Source organism: Littorina saxatilis, linkage group LG13 (genome assembly GCF_037325665.1).
Source record: "Littorina saxatilis isolate snail1 linkage group LG13, US_GU_Lsax_2.0, whole genome shotgun sequence".
NCBI classification, from domain to species: domain Eukaryota; kingdom Metazoa; phylum Mollusca; class Gastropoda; order Littorinimorpha; family Littorinidae; genus Littorina; species Littorina saxatilis.
In genome coordinates, this window is record NC_090257.1 from 43345857 (window position 1) to 43370442 (window position 24586).

The window sequence follows — 24586 nt, forward strand, 5'->3', positions numbered from 1 at the left end:
CGGTGACTGTCGCTGAGTAGTCAGAGGGGGAGAAGTTCATTTCGCTCTGACCAGGGTCCGGTGTGATGCCCAGGTCGTTTCTGGTCAAGAGTCAGCGAGAGGGCGAGATGAGCACAGAGAGAGTTCCGGACAGTCACAACGACACGGGCAAAGACGTGGGACCGGCCAGTGACCATGACAGCCACAGTAAGCTGACCCGTCCCAGCGCCTTCCACCTGGTGGTGCCCTCACTCAGAGGTTGGTATGCATGGTCTGTGTATGTCTGTCTGCCTGCCTGTCTGTCTGCCTGTCTGTCTGTCTGTCTGTCTGGCTGGTTGACTGGCTGTCTGTCCGTCTGGCTGGCTGTTTGGCTGGCTGGCTGGTTGACTGGCTGGCTGGTTGACTGGCTGGCTGGTTGACTGGCTGGCTGGCTGTTTGTCTGGCTGGCTGGTTGACTGTCTGTCTGTTGGGTTGTCTGGCTGTCAGGTTGTCTGGCTGTCTGTGTGGCTGGCTGGCTGGCTGGCTGGTTGACTGGCTGTCAATGTCAGGAACATCTTGTTAATAATTTTGTTTATTATAATTATTATGAATTCAAACGTGTCAAAACACACTCTCCAGGTTGGACATCTTAATGTCTATCATCTCGTTAACAAAGTGCCTGATATAATTATGCGTGCTGCTAAACCAAAGCTCACAGCCAGTTCATGTTTTTGGGATGAGCGAAACACGGCTCGACTCGAGAATTGCCGATAACTTGATTTACATTTCCCAATACTCTGTTTTGCGACGCGCAAAGGAAGAATCAGACAGGCATTGCAGTCTATATTCATGAATCAATTTCTGAATTTGCAACACGAAGAACTGATTTAGAGGACGACAATATTGAGTGCATTTGGATTGAAGTAAAAACCTCGCCTCTGCTCATAGGTTATATATATCGTAACCCTGCCGAAACGTCGATTTGGTCAGAATATGTCATTCAGATGATGAATAAAGTCAAATCACGCAATAAAGAAATTGTATTGCTTGGAGATTTTAATATTAATCTGAATAAGCCTCAAACAGTATGGAATTCAACAACAACTTTATTAGGTCTTCATCAACTGGTTCTGAACCCAACAAGAATAACAGACACAACTGCAACTCTTATTGATCACATATATACTGATAATAAGAAGATTGTTTCAAATGTGTATGTGTCCAATTCCAGTATCAGCGATCATTGGCGTATTTTTTGTTCGGTCTCTATGCGCTTGCCTAAATCAGGACCAAAAGGCCACACGACCATAGAATACAGAAGTTTTAGACATTTTGATGAGTCTGCATTTTTTCGTGATCTTAGTGAAGCTCCATTTCAGAGCGTTTTTGATTTCAGTCTTGCAGATGATGCTTTTAATCACTTGTATAGCATTTTAAGCACAATTATAGATAAGCACGTGCCCCTGCGTCAGCATAGAGTAAAACATGCCAGACTTCCACCTTGGTTAACATCAGATATTATAGAGGCGATGGCTCTGAGAGATTATTTCAAGGAAAATAAGATGACAGACGAATATAAACAGCAGAGGAATGAGGTGTTAAACCGTGTGAGACAATCAAAAACTGGTTACTTTGATAAATTGATTTCCGATAAGAAAGATACTGCAACAATTTGGCGGGCAGTAAATGAAATCCTTGATAAATCTAGGAAAAAGTCAACTGCTAATCTAAATAAACTATCTGCGGAAGAATTTAATAATCATTTTATATCTTTAGCGGATAAATTGAAGGCTTCTGTGGCAGAAACATATTCTCCGGATACAGATAACTGTTTTGACAAATTGGACGAATACTGTCAGCGGAACAGAATAAACAATGAAGCGTTTATCATTCCTCCGATTGCAGTTCATGAGGTCGGAACATTTATTGAAAACCTGGAGAATAAAAAGTCCATGGGTCCTGATAAAATACCCGTGAAGTTATTGAAGCTTTCTCTACCGTATATTGTGAATTCGCTCACGTTCGTATATAACCTTAGTATTGAGCAGAACGTTTTTCCGTCTAAATTGGAAAGCGCCAAAGTCATACCCCTTCCCAAATGTAAAGATCTCTCAGACCCAAGTAATTTTAGACCCATTTCTTTGCTGCCTGTTTTGTCAAAACCATTAGAACGGCATGTGCACAAGCATCTTCTTGCTTACATGGAAGAACAAAATTTGTTCCATCAGTTTCAATCCGGTTTTCGGTCCAAGCATTCTTGCCACACAGCTCTTACGTTTCTCTGTGAAGCTTGACTGTCAGCAATGAACAAGTCTGAAGTTACAGGAGCATTGTTTTTCGATTTTAAGAAAGCATTTGACTTAGTCGATCATTCCATATTGTTGAAAAAATTACACTATTATTTGAGAAACGATTCGGTCTGTGACTTCTTTAAATCGTATCTTGCTGACCGGACACAGTATGTCACTCTACAATGCCAGAATTCGTCTACTGCACTAGTAAAACATGGCGTCTCTCAATGGTCTGTATTAGGACCTATTCTCTTTTGTATTTACGTTAATGATTTGCCTTTACATGTATCGGATGATAAAGTCAAATGCGAGTTTTTTGCAGACGATTTGTCTATTCATACCAGTAACACCTCGTTGGAATCAGTAAATTCTTCCCTGAAGAACACTTTGGACGAAGTTGCGAAATGGTGCACATCAAATGCCATGATACTGCACCCAGAAAAAACTAAAAACATTGTTATTACCACAAGACAAAAGCATCAGATAAGTCCTCAGGTACAACTCAAATACAGCAAGTTAAAGAACATCGCATACTTGGTGTAACTGTCGATGAAGAAATGAAATGGCAAACACACATAAGCAACCTCTGCAAAGTGTTATCAAAGAATTTGTATTTGTTGTCAAAACTCAAACATTATGCGAAGTCTGAAACATTAAAAATGTTCGTTCATGCTCATATAATGCCTCATATTAATGTTGCTTCCACATTGTGGGATGGCTGCAGTGATGTTCACTTATTGAAACTCAATTCTTTGTACCGTCGTGCTACAAAACTTATCCTGTATGAATCGCACATGTCTACGGAAATGAAGTTAAACAGCCTTAATTTCCTTCCCCTAAAAACCCACCTTACATACAATAAGGCTGTCTGTATGTATAAATTAGTTCATGGTGATGTGCCCAGTTATGTGCATTCCTATTTTACACATGTTACGAAGAGGTATGGGTCTCAAAATTTACTTCCTCCAATTTCTCGTATAGATCTTTATAAATCCAGCTTAGCTTTTTCAGGATCATCTCTGTGGAATTCTTTGCCAATAGAAATCAAACGATCCGCATCCTTAAAGGCCTTTAAAAGGCAGTTGCACACACATTTCAGGAAACATGAATACACGCATGCAGGAAAAAAAATATGGGTAGCGCCGTATGTATGGCAGCTCGCTTTCCCCGGGGAGAAAGCAGCCCGAATTTCCATGAGGGTAACCTCACTGGACTGTAAATCTTATCCAATCCAATCCAATCCAATTTGATAACACTATAAACTGCCCCTGATGTTTAGTTTCCATTGTGTACTCGGATACTGTATGCAATGCTCTTAAGTGTTTGTTTGTTTTTTAAATATTGTATATGTAGTTAATCTGAATGTGTAATCCCTCGTCCCCCTCCCCTTCTTCTTGAAACTTTAGCTGCCTGTATATCAATCAATCAATCAATCAATATGAGGTTTATATCGCGCGTATTCCGTGGGTACAGTTCTAAGCGCAGGGATTTATTTCTTTATTTATTTATTTTTATTTTATGCAATTTATATCGCGCACACAGGGATTTATTTATGCCGTGTGAGATAGAATTTTTTTACACAATACATCACGCATTCACATCGGCCAGCAGATCGCAGCCATTTCGGCGCATATCCTACTTTTCAGGGCCTATTATTCCAAGTCACACGGGTATTTTGGTGGACATTTTTATCTATGCCTATACATAAGATGAAATTGTTTTCAAATCGATTTTGGAAATTTGATTTTAATCATAATTTTCATGTATTTAATTTTCAGAGCTGGTTTTTAATCCAAATATGACATATTTATATGTTTTTATAATCAGCAAATGATGAAGAATAAGATGGAAGTATTTGTTGGATCGTTATATAAAAAATTAAGTTGAATTACAATTTTCAGATTTGTAATGACCAAACTCATTCATTAGTTATTAAGCCTCCAATACCATAGTCCGGCCTTTGTCGAAGATTGCTGGACCAAAATTTCAATCCATTTGTTAGAAAAATGACGGCGTGACTGTACGGCCTCAAGTTTTACAAAAAAAACGGATATGACGTCATCAAAGACATTTATCCAAAAAAAGAAAAATAGTTCCGGGGATATCATACTCAGGAACTCTCATGTAAAGTTTCATGAAGATCGATGCAGTAGTTTTCCCTGATTTCCTCTACACATACACACACACAGACACACAGACACACACAGACACACACACACACACACACACACACACACACACACACACACACACACACACACATACACCACGACCCTCGTCTCGATTCCCCCTAGCCCTCTATGTTAAAACATACATTAATTTACAATTCAGGAAAAAACATTAAAAAAATAAAAATCGCATTTTTACTTAATTGCTTGGGACATTGCTGAACCACTCTTTTTAATACTATCTTTGTAATGTAGTGTGACCGTCAAATAAACATGTCACGGTTGCAGGGGGACTACGTCTTCAAATCCACATTATTAAAACATTTATAACAGTCAAGGCAAGTAATGGATTTTGCAAGGATGTTGGGTTTTATGTAACCATATCATTTTTTGTGTTTTAAATCATATCAACCAAACTGAGAGCACTTGGTACGTGTAGCACTCGTCCAACAAGAAACGCAACATGTTCATTCGTGACGTCGTTGGAAAACGTTTTGTTAGTTCTCCTTTTCGTTGGTTCATTGATTCGTTAGTTTATTCGTTCGTTCGTTCGTTTTTTCGTTCTTTTCATTCGTTCTTTTCGTTCGTGAGTTCGTTGGTTCATTGGTTCGTTCGTTGGTTCGTTCGTTGGTTCATTCGTTCGTTGGTTCGTCCGTTGGTTCGTTCGTTCGTTCTTTTCGTTCGTGCGTTGGTTGGTTCGTTGGTTCGTTGGTTCGTTCGTTTTGATCGACTGCGGACTTCCTGGCAGCCACTGGTCTGAGGATTTAGCACGGCCATCAACATCGAACGCAGAAGAAGAAGAAGTTCGTTTTGATCACTTAGCATGCCATCAGGGTTTGATCACTTAGCATGCCATCAGGGTTTTGATCACTTAGCATGCCATCAGGGTTTGATCACTTAGCATGCCATCAGGGTTTTGATCACTTAGCATGCCATCAGGGTTTTGATCAGGTAGCATGCCATCAGGGTTTGATCAATTAGCATGCCATCAGGGTTTGATCAATTAGCATGCCATCAGGGTTTTGATCAATTAGCATGCCATCAGGGTTTGATCACTTAGCATGCCATCAGGGTTTTGATCAATTAGCATGCCATCAGGGTTTTGATCAATTAGCATGCCATCAGGGTTTGATCACTTAGCATGCCATCAGGGTTTTGATCACTTAGCATGCCATCATGGTTTTGATCAATTAGCATGCCATCAGGGTTTTGATCAATTAGCATGCCATCAGGGTTGGATCAATTAGCATGCCATCAGGGTTTTGATCACTTAGCATGCCATCAGGGTTTTGATCAATTAGCATGCCATCAGGGTTTGATCACTTAGCATGCCATCAGGGTTTTGATCAATTAGCATGCCATCAGCGTGTGATCAATTAGCATGCCATCAGGGTTTGATCAATTAGCATGCCATCAGAGTTTTGATCAATTAGCATGCCATCAGGGTTTTGATCACTTAGCATGCCATCAGGGTTTTGATCAATTAGCATGCCATCAGGGTTTTGATCAATTAGCATGCCATCAGGGTTTTGATCAGGTAGCATGCCATCAGGGTTTTGATCAATTAGCATGCCATCAGGGTTTTGATCAATTAGCATGCCATCAGGGTTTTGATCAATTAGCATGCCATCAGGGTTTTGATCAGGTAGCATGCCATCAGGGTTTTGATCACTTAGCATGCCATCAGGGTTTTGATCAGGTAGCATGCCATCAGGGTTTTGATCACTTAGCATGCCATCAGGGTTTTGATCAATTAGCATGCCATCAGGGTTTTGATCAATTAGCATGCCATCAGGGTTTTGATCGAGACAAAGACATGATACACATCCCCGACCCCAGGCCTTGCTTGTCTTGTCTTCTCTCTCTGCTTCCAATCAAGATTTTCATTGAATGAGAAAACAAACTTAAAGAAACTCCATACAGAATGCAAAATCTGAAGGTTTGCACAGCGAGTAAGCGTGGTGAATAATTGATGGTTCGCGGGGTGTGATTTAAACTATCCTACACAGACAAACACGGCCTTTCTCTCTGCAATCCGCCCCACTCCAGTTAGTGGCCGCTGTCCTGTTGGGGGTGGATCAGTGGTTATAACACGCACTGCGCGACACTGTCGCCAAACCTCTTTGTAGGGAACAAAGGTAAAAAATGTCTGGTGATATCATTTGCAGGAATGTTCATGTGTAAAGTTTCATGAAAATCGCTCCAGTAGTTTTCTGGGAATCGCTCTACACACACACCCACGTCTCGATTCTCAGTCTATGTTAAAATATTTAATCAAATCTTGACTACAAGTCGCGTGAAGTGAAATTAATATATTTAGTAAATCTGCCAATCTCAGAGAATAAAACAAAACGCACTGCGGCATGTAATTACAATAGCGTTCCCGTTTACCCGAACCCGGCTTGCTAAGCGCTTGAAGTGACAAGTCAGTATAGCGCAGTAGCAAATTGCACTTAAAAAAAGCGCGCTATCCTGCGTAATTTTTGTGGCGAACGCATAAGTGGTCGAAAACGGAGGTGTTTTCCGTCAATGTTGACAAAAAGCGCTCTATTTCAGCATCTTTGATTGATGTGACACTTTATAAATGATGTCTACATATGGAACGTAAGCTTACTTCGCACTTTGGATTATTACAGGTTCAGAAGTTTGTTTACAAGTTGAGTTCCTTAAATGTCATAAAGTTTGAATCCAATATGTCACGAGAATTAATGCTTTACTTGCGTACAGAAGTTGTCGCAATATGATTATTATTGTGTGTTTGTGTTCAGTGTAACCAGCCATTGGCTATCCTTGTGTTCTGTTTGACTAGCGACTCGTGAACGTGAACACACGAGTAACCAGCGAACACACGGGTAGCCAGGGAACACACGGGTAGCCAGGGAACACACGGGTAGCCAGGGAACACACGGGTAGCCAGGGAACACACGGGTAGCCAGGGAACACACGGGTAGCCAGCGAACACACGGGTAGCCAGCGAACACACGGGTAGCCAGCGAACACACGGGTATCCAGGGAACACACGGGTAGCCAGGGAACACACGAGTAGCCAGGGAACACACGGGTAGCCAGGGAACACACGGGTAGCCAGGGAACACACGGGTAGCCAGCGAACACACGGGTAGCCAGGGAACACACGGGTAGCCAGCGAACACACGGGTAGCCAGCGAACACACGGGTAGCCAGGGAACACACGGGTAGCCAGGGAACACACGGGTAGCCAGCGAACACACGGGTAGCCAGGGAACACACGGGTAGCCAGCGAACACACGGGTAGCCAGCGAACACACGGGTAGCCAGGGAACACACGAGTAGCCAGGGAACACACGAGTAGCCAGGGAACACACGGGTAGCCAGGGAACACACGGGTAGCCAGTGAACACACGGGTAGCCAGGGAACACACGGGTAGCCAGCGAACACACGGGTAGCCAGCGAACACACGGGTAGCCAGTAAACACACGGGTAGCCAGGGAACACACGGGTAGCCAGGGAACACACGGGTAGCCAGGGAACACACGGGTAGCCAGGGAACACACGGGTAGCCAGGGAACACACGGGTAGCCAGGGAACACACGAGTAACCAGCGAACACACGGGTAGCCAGCGAACACACGGGTAGCCAGTGAACACACGGGTAGCCAGCGGACACAAGGGTAGCCAGCGAACACACGGGTAGCCAGCGAACACACGGGTAGCCAGCAAACACAAGGGTAGAAAGAAAGGGCGAAAAACCTTCGCTGCGTCCAAGGCTGTGCACCTCACGTGGTCTTAACCAGCCTAGAGTGAGCCCATTGTGTCGAGTGAAGAGCAGTGTCGGAGGACGTGAAACAGCAGAAAACCCCTGGTGTTCTCTTTGTAGCCGCTAATTGGGGCTTTGCTCGGCACACTCACACTCTGCTCTTGTTTTCATTTCTCTTGTCTCATGCACACACACACACACACACACACACACACACCACACACACACACACACACACACACTGACAATAATACACGCAAACAGACGCGGTGATAGTCCATGTAGTGATTATAATCTCTCAGTATCATGAGCAGTAGCATGATGATGAGGATGATGATGATGATGAGGAGGAGGAGGAGCAGGAGGAGCAGGAGGATGGTGATGGTGATTGTGGTTCTTACTGTTCAAAGCCACACACACACACACACACACACACACACACACACACACACACACACACACACACACACACACACACACACACACCCCCCCGCCCTTCGTACAAGGTGGACGGTGTCGTAAGGCTTCCCCTGATCACAGTGCGTTTAGATTTCTCCAAGATTGGAACTCTCCTGTTCAAACAGCAGCTACAAGCAGGGATTACGTCCCCTGATTGAACTGTTTGGTGACGTGTGATCGCGAAAGGTGGTCGCGGCAAGGGAGGGAATGCAAGCAGAATCCCGCGCTGTTCGATGCGGCAGAAATACGGGTGGATACGGGTGGAAAGCGGGTGGGAATGCGGTCAGCTGGCAGTGTGTGTCTACCTGGGGAGAGTTTTCTCTCAATTAAACAAACAAAACACCCCGTTAGTGTTCGAGCAAGCGGAACGTGCAGCTGTAAAACACAGCATCCGAATAACAGATCACTTCATGTTTCTGCATGCCCAACATGTTAACACAATGCTTTCCATTCTTCCTTCTCAGGGTGTTTTCGGGAGACAAAGGCATGGGGAACAAGAGAGGTAAGCTCGAATAGCGGGACATGTCTGACTAAAACAGACCGCAAACTGTTGTTTATTCTGATAGGAAACAATACCAAAATGATTTGCTGGAAGAAACCGTTTTCCGCACATGTCCATTCAGCACGGAGAGACGAGGATTAAAGTGAAGAAACAAAGATTCAAATCACGATTCAGCAACTGTATTTAAAACGGGAGAGGGATCTTTCAATGTCTAGCAATATGTTAAAATGAAATGTTTAAAAATAAACGATCAGCGGGAACCTTTTGCAAAAAATGCAAATAACTAAAAATGTTGGGTAGCCAATATCTGCAAGGGATGAAATTAGAAACTCGGCAAAAGGACAAAGGGAACGTGGACCATACAACAAGTCGCGTAAGGCAAAATAACAACATTTAGTCAAGCTGTCGAACTCACAGAATGAAACTGAACGCACTGCTTTTTTCACAAAGAACACATACTCGTAGTTTCGTCAGTCCACCGCTCGTGGCAAAGGCAATGAAATCGACAAGCCATGCAGAATAGTGCGGTAGTGGTCGCGCTGAGCAGGATAACACGCTTTTCTGTATGTCTATTCTTTTTAGCTTACTGAGTTTGTTTTTAATCCAAACATATCATATCTATGTTTTTTGAATCAGGGACCGACAAGGAATAAGATGAAATTGTTTTTAAATCGATTTCGAAAAATTAATTTTAATGATAATTTTCATATTTTTAATTTTCAGAGCTTGTTTGTAATCTAAATATAACATATGTACATGTTTTTTTAATCAGAAAATGACGAAGAATAAGATGAAATTATTTTTGGATCGTATAATAAAAAAATGATTTTAATTACAAGTTTCCGATTTTTAATGACAAAACTCATTTATTAGTTTTTAAGCCACCAAGCTGAAATGCAATACCAAACTCCGGCCTTCGTCGAAGATTGCTTTGCCAACATTTCAATCAATTTGATTGAAAAATGAGGGTGTGACAGTGCCGCCTCAACTTTTACAAAAAGCCGGATATGACGTCATCAAAGGTATTTATCGAAAAAATGAAAAAAAACTTCCGGGGATATCATTCACAGGAACTCTCATGTCAAATTTCATAAAGATCGGTACAGTAGTTTAGTCTGAATCGCTCTACACACACACACGCACAGACAGACACACACACACACACACATACACCACGACCCTCGTCTCGATTCCCCCTCTATGTTAAAACATTTAATCAAAACTTGACTAAATGTAAAAAACACATTTAAGGCAAATTGAAAAATGCTCGGAAGAGGTCCAGCAAGCTCTTGGTTCAAACAATATATTATTCTGATACAAGTTTACAGAGCCATGGAATGTATGTTTTGATGAAGGAGCACATCACGATCAACTTATGAATGTGCTCTTAGAGTCAAAATAAGAAAGTGGCGGACGATATTGTAAATTCATTATTAAAACCAATCAAACCAACAACAGTAAGAACACCGACAACTAATCTTCAAAAACAACAACAGCACACAAGCATGAAAATTGGAGTATCACATACATACAGAGAAAACGAGAGGAAGAGTGAGAGAGAATGAGAAAGAAAGAGAATGAGAAAGAGAGAAAATCGCAAAGATGTGCGTAAGCATTTTTAAAAAAACCGATTCACGATTAACACTGGAAATTATTTTTGGAAATCATGTTGTTTTGAGATTTCGTTAGTCTGAAGTTTTATTAATTAAAAACAAATTATTGTTTATTTTCTTTGATATAATGTAAAGACAGCCATACATTATGATGCGAATATTGTTTAAAAAAAAAAAAGATCAATATATGATGACATATGATCATTTTGATGCTACACATGTTGACACGTATATTTTTTTTCACGTATGACTATTTTTAGTCCTTTTGTATAATGTACACGTTTTTCTGACCGCATGTAAATGAGAGAGTAAAAAAAAAAAAAAAAAAAAAAGAGAGAGAAAGAGAAAGAGAGAGTGCATTAGTCCACTACAGATTAGTTTAATTTTCTAACAGAAATAAAAAAAATAACATTATTCATTCAATCTTATGAAAAACGTTTGCTATCTAATATATATCTTTAAATCTGATAAAACAACGCTTTTTTTTTAGTGAGCGACTTATCGCTGTTGCTGTACATAGCACAACAGACAGTGATCTTTTCATAATCTGGCAAAGTGCTGATAGTGGTGGTTCTAACATTCTCATATAATGGACAGTCAAATAAAAAGTGTTTACAATTTTCCATATGTAAGCCACACCTGCATGACGCGTCTTTTGTCAAATGTCTCTTGAATAAATCGGCATTTAAATCACTTATCTCTTATCTGAATTTGCAATGAATACTTATATCTGTTCGATCTTTTGAATAAAACAAATACGGGGGAATAACAGTGTTATCTCTGAACAAGAACCTTTTAAAATAACCACTAGAAGTTGTTTGTTTTATACTGTCGGGAAGTTCATTCCATGAGATTGTTGTGGAAGGGAAAAAGAAATGTTTATATAACTCAGTTCTCCGGCGAGAACTTTGCCTATCAAATGGTTTGTGTCGGTGATAGGGATTTACTGCTGAAATGAGAGGCGGAAGGTAACCAAGCCAACAAGCTGGCACTATACCATTAACTAGTTTAAAATATACAATCAATGTATGTCTTCTGCGTCGCTCTTGTGGTGTTGTAAAGCCTGACCCATCATACAGCTTCCGATTTCTCGTCATACAGCTTCCGATAAGTTGTGCCACGGACAGCTGACAATTCCGATGAAAAGCCTAGTTCTAATTGCATCAAGGTGTAACTTCTTTCTTTCTTTATTTGGTGTTTAACGTCTTTTTCAACCGTTCAAGGTTATATCGCGACGGGTGTAACTTCTCCATTCCAGCTTTTCAAGTCGGAATTTAACAAAAATGTACAACAAAGTGAACAGATCGGTTTAGGCCAAACAAAAAAAATGTTGGTTTAGGGTAACCCGACCGACCCTTTTTTTCCGCCAAACCTAAAACCTTTTTTTCATTTCTCAAAAAATCCGAAAAATCAACCTCTGACACATTTTAACAACCATACCGAGATTAAAAAAAAAATTTAAGAAATAAAAAGCTGATCTACCGACCCTATTTTGTTTGGTCATGTTACGCTAAACCAACAGATATCTTGTTTGGCCTAATCAATACATATAATAGAGATATAGATATATAAATAGAGGAATACTTGATTAAATACATGAAAATATGAAAAATTAAGAAAATGAGTGACTGAATAAAGAAAGGAATAAGTCTTAGTAAATGAATAAACCAATAAATCCTCCATTGCCCTGTCAGCGAACGTATCAATACAAGGATATATTAAACAACCATTTATAGTTTCTTGCTAGTGACTTTTGGGGAGAGGAGTGTTCGGTTGATCTGCGACACTTTCATAACAACAACAACAACAACCAGCCCACGGCTGATAGTGGTGTCTTCAAGCACACACTGACAATCAAACATCAATAAACGGGTGGCAGACAATTGATTGTTGTTGTTGTTGTTGTTGTTGTTGTTTTTACATTTAGTCAAGTTTTGACTAAATTTTTTAACATAGAGGGGGAATCGAGACGAGGGTCGTGGTGTATGTGTGTGTGTCTGTGCGTGTGTGTGTGTGTAGAGCGATTCAGACCAAACTACTGGACCGATCTTTATGAAATTTTACATGAGAGTTCCTGGGAATGATATCCCCGGACGTTTTTTTTCTTTTTTTCGATAAATTCCTTTGATGACGTCATATCCGGCTTTTTGTAAAAGTTGAGGCGGCACTGTCACACTCTCATTTTTCAATCAAATTGATTAAAATTTTGGCCAAACAATCTTCGACGAAGGCCGGACTTCGGTATTGCGTTTCAGCTTGGTGGCTTAAAAATTAATTAATGACTTTGGTCATTAAAAATCTGAAAATTGTAAAAGAAATTATTTGTTTGATAAAACGATCCAAATTTACGTTCATCTTATTCTTCATCATTTTCTGATTCCAAAAACATAATTATAAAAATATAAAAACTATGATCAAAATTAAATTTTCGAAATCAATTTAAAAACTTTCATCTTATTCCTTGTCGGTTCCTGATTCCAAAAACATATAGATATGATATGTTTGGATTAAAAACAGGGCTCAGAAAGTTTAAACGAAGAGAGGTACAGAAAAGCGTGCTATCCTTCTCAGCGCAACTACTACCCCGCTCTTCTTGTCAATTTCACTGCCTTTGCCACGAGCGGTGGAGTGACGATGCTACGAGTATACGGTCTTGCTGAAAAATTGCATTGCGTTCAGTTTCATTCTGTGAGTTCGACAGCTTGACTAAATGTTGTATTTTCGCCTTACGCGACTTGTTTGTATTTGCTTGCGATTTGTTTTGGTGGTTTGTTTGTTTGTTGGTTTGTTTTGTGTATTTGTTAATGAAAACAATGGAGCCCTCTGAGCCTGAACTCTTAGTCCACGGTGTGTTGTTGCCAGGTATTCCCCCAGGCTTCCCGTCCGACTCGGAGAACGAAGGGACGGAACTCTTGCAGCCCGAGGCGGAGGCGCAGACGACAGGTCGGATCTCGACAGTGAACGGAGACTTCGCCGCCTTCAGACCCTGGCTGGGAGAGGTCGCTGACACACACACATCGTCTCCTGGTGCTCAAGGTAAGCTTTTGTTTATCTGAGCCTTAAATCCATAAGATATTATGTGTGTCCGTGTTGTTGTACCCTTATAAACCAAGCACTCGGATTAGATAGCTTGCTTCGCTACACAAAGCAGTCATGAGGGGAATAAAACCACTCTGCCTGTTGTACCAGAAGTCTACACAGTGCGCCATCAGACATTTATATGATAAGTTGGGCAGACTCTTGCATCCCCTGTGAAGTGACTGCACAGTGCGCCATCAGACATTTATAAGAGAAGTTGGGCAGACTCGTGCAGCCTGTATGAAGTGACTCTGCACAGCGGGGTTGAGTACAGCTAGGCCAACGCAGGCAAACATCGGTGCGCGGCAGATGTAGCTCTAGTTTCTAGTGCTCGCAATTCTTACTTTAGCTCTGTGGCCTACTTCTGTAACAAGGCCGGTAGACGGATGTTCGGCTTTAAAGTTTCCCGTGCTGTCTTTGCCTGCAGAGAAAGATGGCGGGTCGCCAACCACAGTGCGACAACTGCACGACGACATCAACTTCTTCTTCGCCAAGTTCCACCAGAGGGCACCATCATCGCTCGGCAAGCTGAGTTACCTCCCTGCCAACCTCTTCTACCCCTACCACCTTTGGCCGAGTGCTCTCCCCTGGGACCTGCACCTGAGGGCGGGTCTAGGCGGGTACACACCTCCCGCCGCCCATGCCAACCCCCCCTGCTTCACCCGTAAAGACCTGTCCAGCCTCTTCACTCCAGACGTGACCCTCCTGCCCTCCCCCGGCTTGTCTAACTGCCAGCGCTCTCCCTCCCTCCCCTCGCACCCCTCCCTCCTCTCCTCCTCCTCCTCGTCTAGCTACGAGTGCGGGCAGTGCAGCAAGCCGTTCTCCACGCCGCACGGGCTGGAGGTGCACGTGAGACGCTCGCACTCCGGCACGCGCCCCTTCGCCTGTGACGTGTGCGCCAAGACGTTCGGTCACTCGGTCAGCCTGGCCCAGCACCGCGCGGTACACTGCCAGGACCGCAGCTTTGTGTGTGGTCAGTGCGGCAAGACCTTCAAGCGGTCCTCCACCCTCTCCACCCACCTGCTGATCCACTCCGACACGCGCCCCTACCCCTGTCCATACTGCGGCAAGAGGTTCCACCAGAAGTCAGACATGAAGAAACACACCTACATCCACACAGGTCAGTTTATTTCTACCTTATTAGCACACCTGCATCCATACAGATAAGAAACACACCTACATCCATACAGGTAAGAAACACACCTACTTCCATGCATGTAAGAAAAACACCTACATCCATACAGGTAAGACACACACCTACATCCATACAGGTAAGAAACACACCTACATCCATACAGGTAAGAAACACACCTACATCCATACAGGTAAGACACACACCTACATCCATACAGGTAAGAAACACACCTACATCCATACAGGTAAGAAACACACCTACATCCATACAGGTAAGAAACACACCTACATCCATACAGGTAAGAAACACACCTACATCCACACAGGTAAGAAACACACCTACATCCATACAGGTAAGAAACACACCTACATCCATACAGGTAAGAAACACACCTACATCCATACAGGTAAGAAACACACCTACATCCATACAGGTAAGAAACACACCCAAATCCATACAGGTAAGAAATACACCTACATCCATACAGATAAGAAACACACCTACATTCATACAGGTAAGAAACACACCCATCCACACAGGCGAGAATCGTTTTTCCGTCGCTAAATAGGGGCGTTAAGTCGGACTCCGTTAGACAGATACAGTCATAGCGTAGTGGTTGTCAAGGGTTGCAAAGGTAGGCAACCGGGTCAGAGCTTACAGCTGCGAGATCATGACACTGGCCCTAAAACTGGGCGAGTTAACGGTCTGCGTGACGCAAGCTTCTTTGACAGCGTCCCTCTCCTCGCCCGCGATGACATGGTTAGCAGCGGTCAATGTGGCTTACGTTTGTGTTGACGTTAACCACGGGGGACTTAAAGGCATATGTACGCGCTCCCGTGTTTACAAAGTGTAGTTTGCCCATAATCGATGTCAAACGCACCATAAGACCATATAATGACGATATGTCACCATGCGCGGACCATAATACATGCATTACAGCTTGTTCTAGCCTCTGAAAAAGTGAGGATGTCAACAAAGCCGCGGTGTTAGCTCCCTTGCATCAACGTTACATGTGTTGCCAAATCTATAAATAGGACGATCCAGATCAAAATGAAAATTAACATATCTCAACATTGAAGGGGTCCTAGACCACAATATTTTGCAGAGAACTTAATTTAGCATGTCTCCAGCTGTTGGTAAAGCAATTAGCGTGTATAGTCATCGAGTACATATGCCTTTAAAGTCCATAATGTAATCTTTGAACGTCACCAGCCAGCAAGGAAAGAAAGGCAGGCAGACTGACAGACAGACACACAGACAGCAAAAAGAAGAAAGAAAGAAAGAGAGCAAGAAAGAAACAAGAAAGAAAGAAACACAGAGACACAGACAGACAAACAGACATACAGACAGCAAAAAGAAGAAAGAAAGAGAGCAAGAAAGAAAGAAAGACAGACAGACAGACAGACAGACAGACAGACAGACAGACAGACAGACAGACAGACAGACAGACAACAAAAAGAAGAAAGAGAGCAAGAAAGAACGAAAGAAACACAGAGACACAGACAGACAAACAGACATACAGACAGCAAAAAGAAGAAAGAAAGAGAGCAAGAAAGAAAGAAAGACAGACAGACAGACAAACAGACAGACAGACAAACAGACAGACAGACAAACAGACAGACAGACAAACAGACAGACAGACAGACAGACAGACAGACAGACAGACAGACAGACAGACAGACAGACAGACAAACATACAACAAAAAGAAGAAAGAGAGCAAGAAAGAAAGAAAGAACGAAATTGCAAGATTGGCTCGCACCGACAGAACGGCTGCAAGCCCAGAAAATATATTTCATAATTTATAAACCCTAATTCAAAAAAAGAAGAATCACCGATTCGGATAAATTAGCCTGCCAGCGCCATATTGGCAAGATGATGACGTATGGAATAATTCATGACGTGTCATTCCATCATTAGCTAATGACGCCAATACCAAGACAAGCGCCCCTGGTGAACTATATCCCCCGCTCTGACTGTGCGCTAAGCGTTCTTCAGGGACCTGTGTGTGGGGGCGCCTGGTGCCGCTGTAAAGGTCACCTGAATGTCAAACAAATCAAACCACGCGTCACGTGATCGCGCGAGATCGCGAGATTTGTATCAGCACCCGCAGATTGATCGGTCTTACAGCATCGCAAGCTGTTAATCTGTCAGCCGTTTTTTGATACAGTCACTTTTCTGTCTGACTTTGTTGTTCTGTCTAATTTCATCTGCTGCCATCGTACCTTGTTTCTTATCTGCTGCCATCGTACCTTGTTTCTAACCTGTTTCTCAGTGTCTGTATGTACTTTCGTTTCTTTAAACTGCCCTCCAAGAGCGCTTCCTGTGAACAGTTGCATTTTTCACTGGTCTCTTAAACATTCTTGCCTCTGACTCACGAATTATTTAATATTTATTAACTAATCAATTTTATCTATTTATTTATTTTTTATCTTACGTATTAGTGTATTCCGCGTTACCACCACCATCACTAAGAAAGGGCAAGAGCCGTATCCATTACCAACAGTACACCAAATCACTCATAGGTCGGGCTAATCACGCTCAAGTCTCGCGGGAAGTCACGGGATCGTGAAATCACAAGCTGACGAGAAGGCCAGGCGGAGCATGACTGAAGAACGGGGGGAGAGCGCGCGCCGAGGGAGGCGTAACCTGCTGCTGACATTTCGCCAAGGGGCGTGACTGTTTACACTTTGATTGACAGCTCACTACTGTCATTTAGCTGAGGGGCGTGGCTTATCACCGTTTGACTGACAGCTGGCTAAGAAGGGCGGTTCAATATTCAGCACCCTGTCTGCTAGTGTCGTCTGTCAGCTTGGTCAGAGGTCGGACGCAGTGGCCTATAGTGGATAAGATATCGGCCACCTATGGGGATGCTCGCGGGGTCGACTAAATTCCCGGCCGCGCCTGGTGGGTCAGTTAAGGGTGGAGATTTTTCCGATCTCCCAGGTCAACTTAGTGTGCAGACATGCTTGTGCCTTATCCCCCTTCGTGTGTACACGCAAGCACAAGACGAAGTGCGCACGGAAAATATTCTGTAATGGCTAATCGATGTCAGAGATCGGTTGGTTATAGAAACACGAAAATACCCAGCATGCTTTCCCCAAAAGCGGCGTACGGCTGCCTGAATGGCGAGATAAAACGGTCATACACGTAAAAAAACAAAACACTCGTGTAAAAACATGAGTGAAAGCGGGAGTTTAAGCCCATGAACGAAGAAGAAGAAGTCACAGTGTTGCTGCCAGTGGTGGCGGCGCTATCCTGACTGATGTTCTTTTCAACGAGGACAATCTATTGGTTATTGGTTATCCAATCGATAGTGAGCGCCACTCGCAGTGTTCCCCGCTGTGACCGAACAGGCTGGGTGCGAGTCTATAGCGAAGTGAATAAAGCCCTGAGCGGGCAAATACCCACCTCGACCACTCCGCCATCAATGCTGAGCAAATACAACGTCGCTATGCCGGGCACCTTTACTGCCGTGTCTTTCAAGTGTTTTTCTCCCCCTCTCTCAATACTGCCTGAAACAATAAAAAAAATTGTATCCGAAGTAAGCCTCCTACGTGCACATACGATCCGACAACTTTCAAAGCAATCCATAAGTAACTAAAGGTCATTGCTGAAATACAGCGATTTATGTCATGATACCTCTCAAAATTGACGCAAAAACTCCTGTTTTTGACCGATCGACATCTGCATCAGTAGGAATGGCATTACACAAGTAACACGCAAGATCGACACCTGCATCAGTAGGAATGGCATTACACAAGTAACACGCAAGATCGACACCTGCATCAGTAGGAATGGCAGTACACAAGTAACACGCAAGATCGACACCCGCATCAGTAGGAATGGCATTACACAAGTAACACGCAAGATCGACACCTGCATCAGTAGGAATGGCATTACACAAGTAACACGCAAGATCGACACCTGCATCAGTAGGAATGGCATGACACAAGTAACACGCAAGATCGACACCTGCATCAGTAGGAATGGCATGACACAAGTAACACGCAAGATCGACACCTGCATCAGTAGGAATGGCATTACACAAGTAACACGCAAGATCGACACCTGCATCAGTAGGAATGGCATTACACAAGTAACACGCAAGATCGACACCTGCATCAGTAGGAATGGCATTACACAAGTAACACGCAAGATCGACACCTGCATCAGTAGGAATGGCATTACACAAGTAACACGCAAGATCGACACCTGCATCAGTAGTAATGGCATTACACAAGTAACACGCAAGATCGACACCTGCATCAGTAGGAATGGCATTACACAAGTAACACGCAAGATCGACACCTGCATCAGTAGTAATGGCATTACACAAGTAATACGCAAGATCGACACCTGCATCAGTAGGAATGGCATTACACAAGAAATACGCAAGATCGACACCTGCATCAGTAGGAATGGCATTACACAAGTAACACGCAAGATCGACACCTGCATCAGTAGGAATGGCATTACACAAGTAACACGCAAGATCGACACCTGCATCAGTAGGAATGGCATTACACAAGTAACACGCAAGATCGACACCTGCATCAGTAGGAATGGCATTACACAAGTAACACGCAAGATCGACACCTGCATCAGTAGGAATGGCATTACACAAGTAACACGCAAGATCGACACCTGCATCAGTAGGAATGGCATTACACAAGTAACACGCAAGATCGACACCTGCATCAGTAGGAATGGCATTACACAAGTAACACGCAAGATCGACACCTGCATCAGTAGGAATGGCATTACACAAGTAACACGCAAGATCGACACCTGCATCAGTAGGAATGGCATTACACAAGTAACACGCAAGATCGACACCTGCATCAGTAGGAATGGCATTACACAAGTAACACGCAAGATCGACACCTGCATCAGTAGGATTGGCAGTACACAAGTAACACGCAAGATCGACACTTGCATCAGTAGGAATGGCATGACACAAGTAATACGCAAGATCGACACCTGCATCAGTAGGAATGGCATTACACAAGTAACACGCAAGATCGACACCTGCATCAGTAGGAATGGCATTACACAAGTAACACGCAAGATCGACACCTGCATCAGTAGGAATGGCATTACACAAGTAACACGCAAGATCGACACCTGCATCAGTAGGAATGGCATTACACAAGTAACACGCAAGATCGACACCTGCATCAGTAGGAATGGCATTACACAAGTAACACGCAAGATCGACACCTGCATCAGTAGGAATGGCATTACACAAGTAACACGCAAGATCGACACCTGCATCAGTAGGAATGGCAGTACACAAGTAACACGCAAGATCGACACCTGCATCAGTAGGAATGGCATTACACAAGTAACACGCAAGATCGACACCTGCATCAGTAGGAATGGCATTACACAAGTAACACGCAAGATCGACACCTGCATCAGTAGGAATGGCATGACACAAGTAACACGCAAGATCGACACCTGCATCAGTAGGAATGGCATTACACAAGTAACACGCAAGATCGACACCTGCATCAGTAGGAATGGCAGTACACAAGTAACACGCAAGATCGACACCTGCATCAGTAGTAATGGCATTACACAAGTAATACGCAAGATCGACACCTGCATCAGTAGTAATAGCATTACACAAGTAATACGCAAGATCGACACCTGCATCAGTAGTAATGGCATTACACAAGTAATACGCAAGATAGCTAAACAAATCAACCTGTTCTGGATAGATCATTCATATCACTTTCTCTTCATATGTAAACGTTGCCAAGTTTTGCCTCTTCTGAATTTTCGTCAATTTGTTTTAACTGTTACCAGTCGTTTTTGTCAGGTCGAGTTTAGGGGGTATCCGTAATATTTGAGCCCCAGTCACGTGACCCCGTGTAACGGACATCTTTGATCCGGGAAGTGTGCCAGATAGTCACGTGACCCCGTGTAAAGGACATCTTTGATCCGGGAAGTGTGCCAGATAGTCACGTGGAGGGCCTGTAATGGCACAGCAAGTTTGAATGACATGACACGGGATTCAATGTTTCAGTCGGGGTACGAACATTGGTGCAATCATTTGTGTGCACAGTTTATATAAACTACCTGTACTGTGTCACAAACTCAATGTTTCAGTCGGGGTACGAACATTGGTGCAATCATTTGTGTGCACAGTTTATATAAACTAGCTGTACTGTGTCACAAACTCAATGTTTCAGTCGGGGTACGAACATTGGTGCAATCATTTGTGTGCACAGTTTATATCAACTAGCTGTACTGTGTCACACACTCTATGTTTCAGTCGGGGTACGAACATTGGTGCAATCATTTGTGTGCACAGTTTATATCAACTAGCTGTACTGTGTCACAAACTCTATGTTTCAGTCGGGGTACGAACATTGGTGCAATCATTTGTGTGCACAGTTTATATCAACTAGCTGTACTGTGTCACAAACTCTATGTTTCAGTCGGGGTACGAACATTGTCGCAATCATTTGTGTGCACAGTTTATATCAACTAGCTGTACTGTGTCACAAACTCTATGTTTCAGTCGGGGTACGAACATTGTCGCAATCATTTGTGTGCACAGTTTATATCAACTAGCTGTACTGTGTCACAAACTCTATGTTTCAGTCGGGGTACGAACATTGTCGCAATCATTTGTGTGCACAGTTTATATCAACTAGCTGTACTGTGTCACAAACTCTATGTTTCAGTCGGGGTACGAACATTGTCGCAATCATTTGTGTGCACAGTTTATATCAACTAGCTGTACTGTGTCACAAACTCTGTTTCAGTCGGGGTACGAACATTGTCGCAATCATTTGTGTGCACAGTTTATATCAACTAGCTGTACTGTGTCACAAACTCATGTTTCAGTCGGGGTACGAACATTGTCGCAATCATTTGTGTGCACAGTTTATATCAACTAGCTGTTCTGTGTCACAAACTCTATGTTTCAGGCGAGAAGCCCCACAAGTGTCAGCAGTGCGGCAAGTCGTTCAGTCAGAGTTCCAACCTCATCACCCACAGCCGGAAGCACACGGGGTTCAAACCCTTCGCCTGCTCGCACTGTGGACGCGCCTTTCAGCGTAAGGTGGACCTGCGCCGCCATTTTGAGACCCAGCATGCACTGCTGCTCGACGCCACGGGGGGCATGCCGGGATATCCCGACACGCACCGCCGCTGACAGGCCCTACCCTTCACGGGTCACGCCGTTCTCATCTCGCGAGATGTGCGAACAGTCACTTGTCCGTCATCTTGACACAGTGTGGTTACGAACAGAACATGTGATAAACAGAATCTTAAAGGGGAGTGTCTTTAATTAAGGGGTCTTAAAAAGGTATGATACTGATAGGTACTTAACATTCTCACAAACAGCCACTTGTTGGTGGTCTTCAAATTGAAAAGACTACATTCTGTTTGAGAGCGTATTGCATGGTCTTCACACGGTCTCCACAGAGGACAGATTGCATTCTGTTTGAGTGCCAGATGGTAGTCTTCACACGATCTTCACACAGGACAGACTGCATTCTGTTTGAGTGCGTGATGGTAGTCTTCACACGATCTTCACACAGGACAGACTGCATTCTGTTTGAGTGCGTGATGGTAGTCTTCACACGATCTTCACACAGGACAGACTGCATTCTGTTTGAGTGCGTGAAGGTAGCGCTTGACGAATCAGGTCCCACTGCCGGTGTGTGCTGGAGATAGACGCAGCTCATTTCACCTTGCTGTGTGTGCTGGAGATAGACGCAGCTCATTTCACCTTGCTGTGTGTGCTGGAGATAGACGCAGCTCATTTCACCTTGCCGGTGTGTGCTGGAGATAGACGCAGCTCATTTCACCTTGCTGTGTGTGCTGGAGATAGACGCAGCTCATTTCACCTTGCTGTGTGTGCATTGTTTGCCTAACAAAGACAGAATGAAATCATGAGTTGTGTATCAAGGTGATCGATCTAGATTGTGCAGCATCCGATGTTTCGCACGTTCCTATTGTTTTCCTTTCAAGTAGATTTTCACATCACGGACCTTTAGTGTCAGTCCTGGTCTACCCTGACCAACACTAATATAAAGTGCATGTGCGTGTGGGTGTGTGTGCGTGTTTGTATGTGTGTGTGTGTGTGTGTGTGTGTATGTGCGGTGTGCGGGTGTGTGTGTGTGTGCAGCTCTGTGTGTGTGTGTATGTGTGTGTGTGTGTGTGTGTGTGTGTGTGTGTGTGTGTGTGTGTGTGTGTGTGAAGTTGGCTCATGTGTTTGTGGGTCTGCTTTCTAAAGTTTAAAAGACAAACAACTGTTGTGGGCGATTCAACGTAAACGTGGTGTGAACTTTCTTTTTATTTTGTCGGTGGGTCTTTTAAACTTTAGTTTCCAATTTGAAGTCAACAGCAACATAATTAATTTGTTAAACATTTTTGTGAAAAGATTTAAGTCGACAGCAACATTGATGTGTTGAACATGTGTAACATGTGTGTGAATAGTGCAATAAATGTTTGACAGGTACTTCACGGTGTCACTGAGTGTTATTCCCAACAAATAAATCGTTCTCTTGTGTGAAGTATGGTTGGTTGTCTTCTGTGTGAAGTGTGGTTGGTTGTCTTCTGTGGGAAGTGTGGTTGGTTGTCTCCTGTGTGAAGTGTGGTTGGTTGTCTTCTGTGGGAAGTGTGGTTGGTTGTCTTCTGTGGGAAGTGTGGTTGGTTGTCTCCTGTGTGAAGTGTGGTTGGTTGTCTCCTGTGTGAAGTGTGGTTGGTTGTCTCCTGTGTGAAGTGTGGTTGGTTGTGTTCTGTGGGAAGTGTGGTTGGTTGTCTCCTGTGTGAAGTGTGGTTGGTTATTTTCTGTTGGAAGTGTGGTTGGTTGTCTCCTGTGGGAAGTGTGTTTGGTTGTCTTCTGTGCGAAGTGTGGTTGGTTGTCTTCTGTGGGAAGTGTGGTTGGTTGTCTTCTGTTGGAAGTGTGGTTGGTTGTTTTCTGTGTGAAGTGTGGTTGGTTGTCTCCTGTGTGAAGTGTGGTTGGTTGTCTCCTGTGTGAAGAATGGTTGGTTGTCACCTGTGTGAAGTATGGTTGGTTGTCCCCTGTGGAAAGTGTGGTTGGTTGTCTTCTGTGGGAAGTGTGGTTGGTTGTCTTCTGTTGGAAGTGTGGTTGGTTGTTTTCTGTTGGAAGTGTGGTTGGTTGTCTTCTGTGTGAAGTGTGGTTGGTTGTCTTCTGTGTGAAGTGTGGTTGGTTGTCTCCTGTGTGAAGTGTGTTTGGTTGTCTTCTGTGTGAAGTGTGGTTGGTTGTCTTCTGTGTGAAGTGTGGTTGGTTGTCTTCTGTGGAAAGTGTGGTTGGTTGTCTTCTGTGTGAAGTGTGGTTGGTTGTCTCCTGTGTGAAGTGTGGTTGGTTGTCTCCTGTGTGAAGTGTGGTTGGTTGTCTCCTGTGTGAAGTGTGGTTGGTTGTCTCCTGTGTGAAGTGTGGTTGGTTGTCTCCTGTGTGAAGTGTGGTTGGTTGTCTCCTGTGTGAAGTGTGGTTGGTTGTCTTCTGTGTGAAGTGTGGTTGGTTGTCTCCTGTGTGAAGTGTGGTTGGTTGCCTATTGTGTGAAGTGTTGTTGGTGGATGTGTTGCTTGTCACAGTTGGTTCCCCTTGATGCACGTCCATACACCTCTGTGACGTCACGACAATATTGCTATTGTTGAGGA

General features: G+C 43.5%; 1 protein-coding gene across 1 annotated transcript; it reads left to right on the forward strand.

Annotated features, from left to right (window-relative positions):
- Positions 1-65: 65 nt before the first annotated feature.
- On the forward strand, positions 66-23412 carry LOC138945914 (zinc finger protein Gfi-1b-like). Its single transcript, XM_070317434.1, has 4 exons — positions 66-237; positions 13590-13763; positions 14233-14925; positions 21883-23412. Exons 1-4 carry the CDS (start codon positions 66-68, stop codon positions 22107-22109), a joined length of 1266 nt encoding a protein of 421 aa, XP_070173535.1. The 3' UTR covers positions 22110-23412.
- Positions 23413-24586: the final 1174 nt, after the last annotated feature.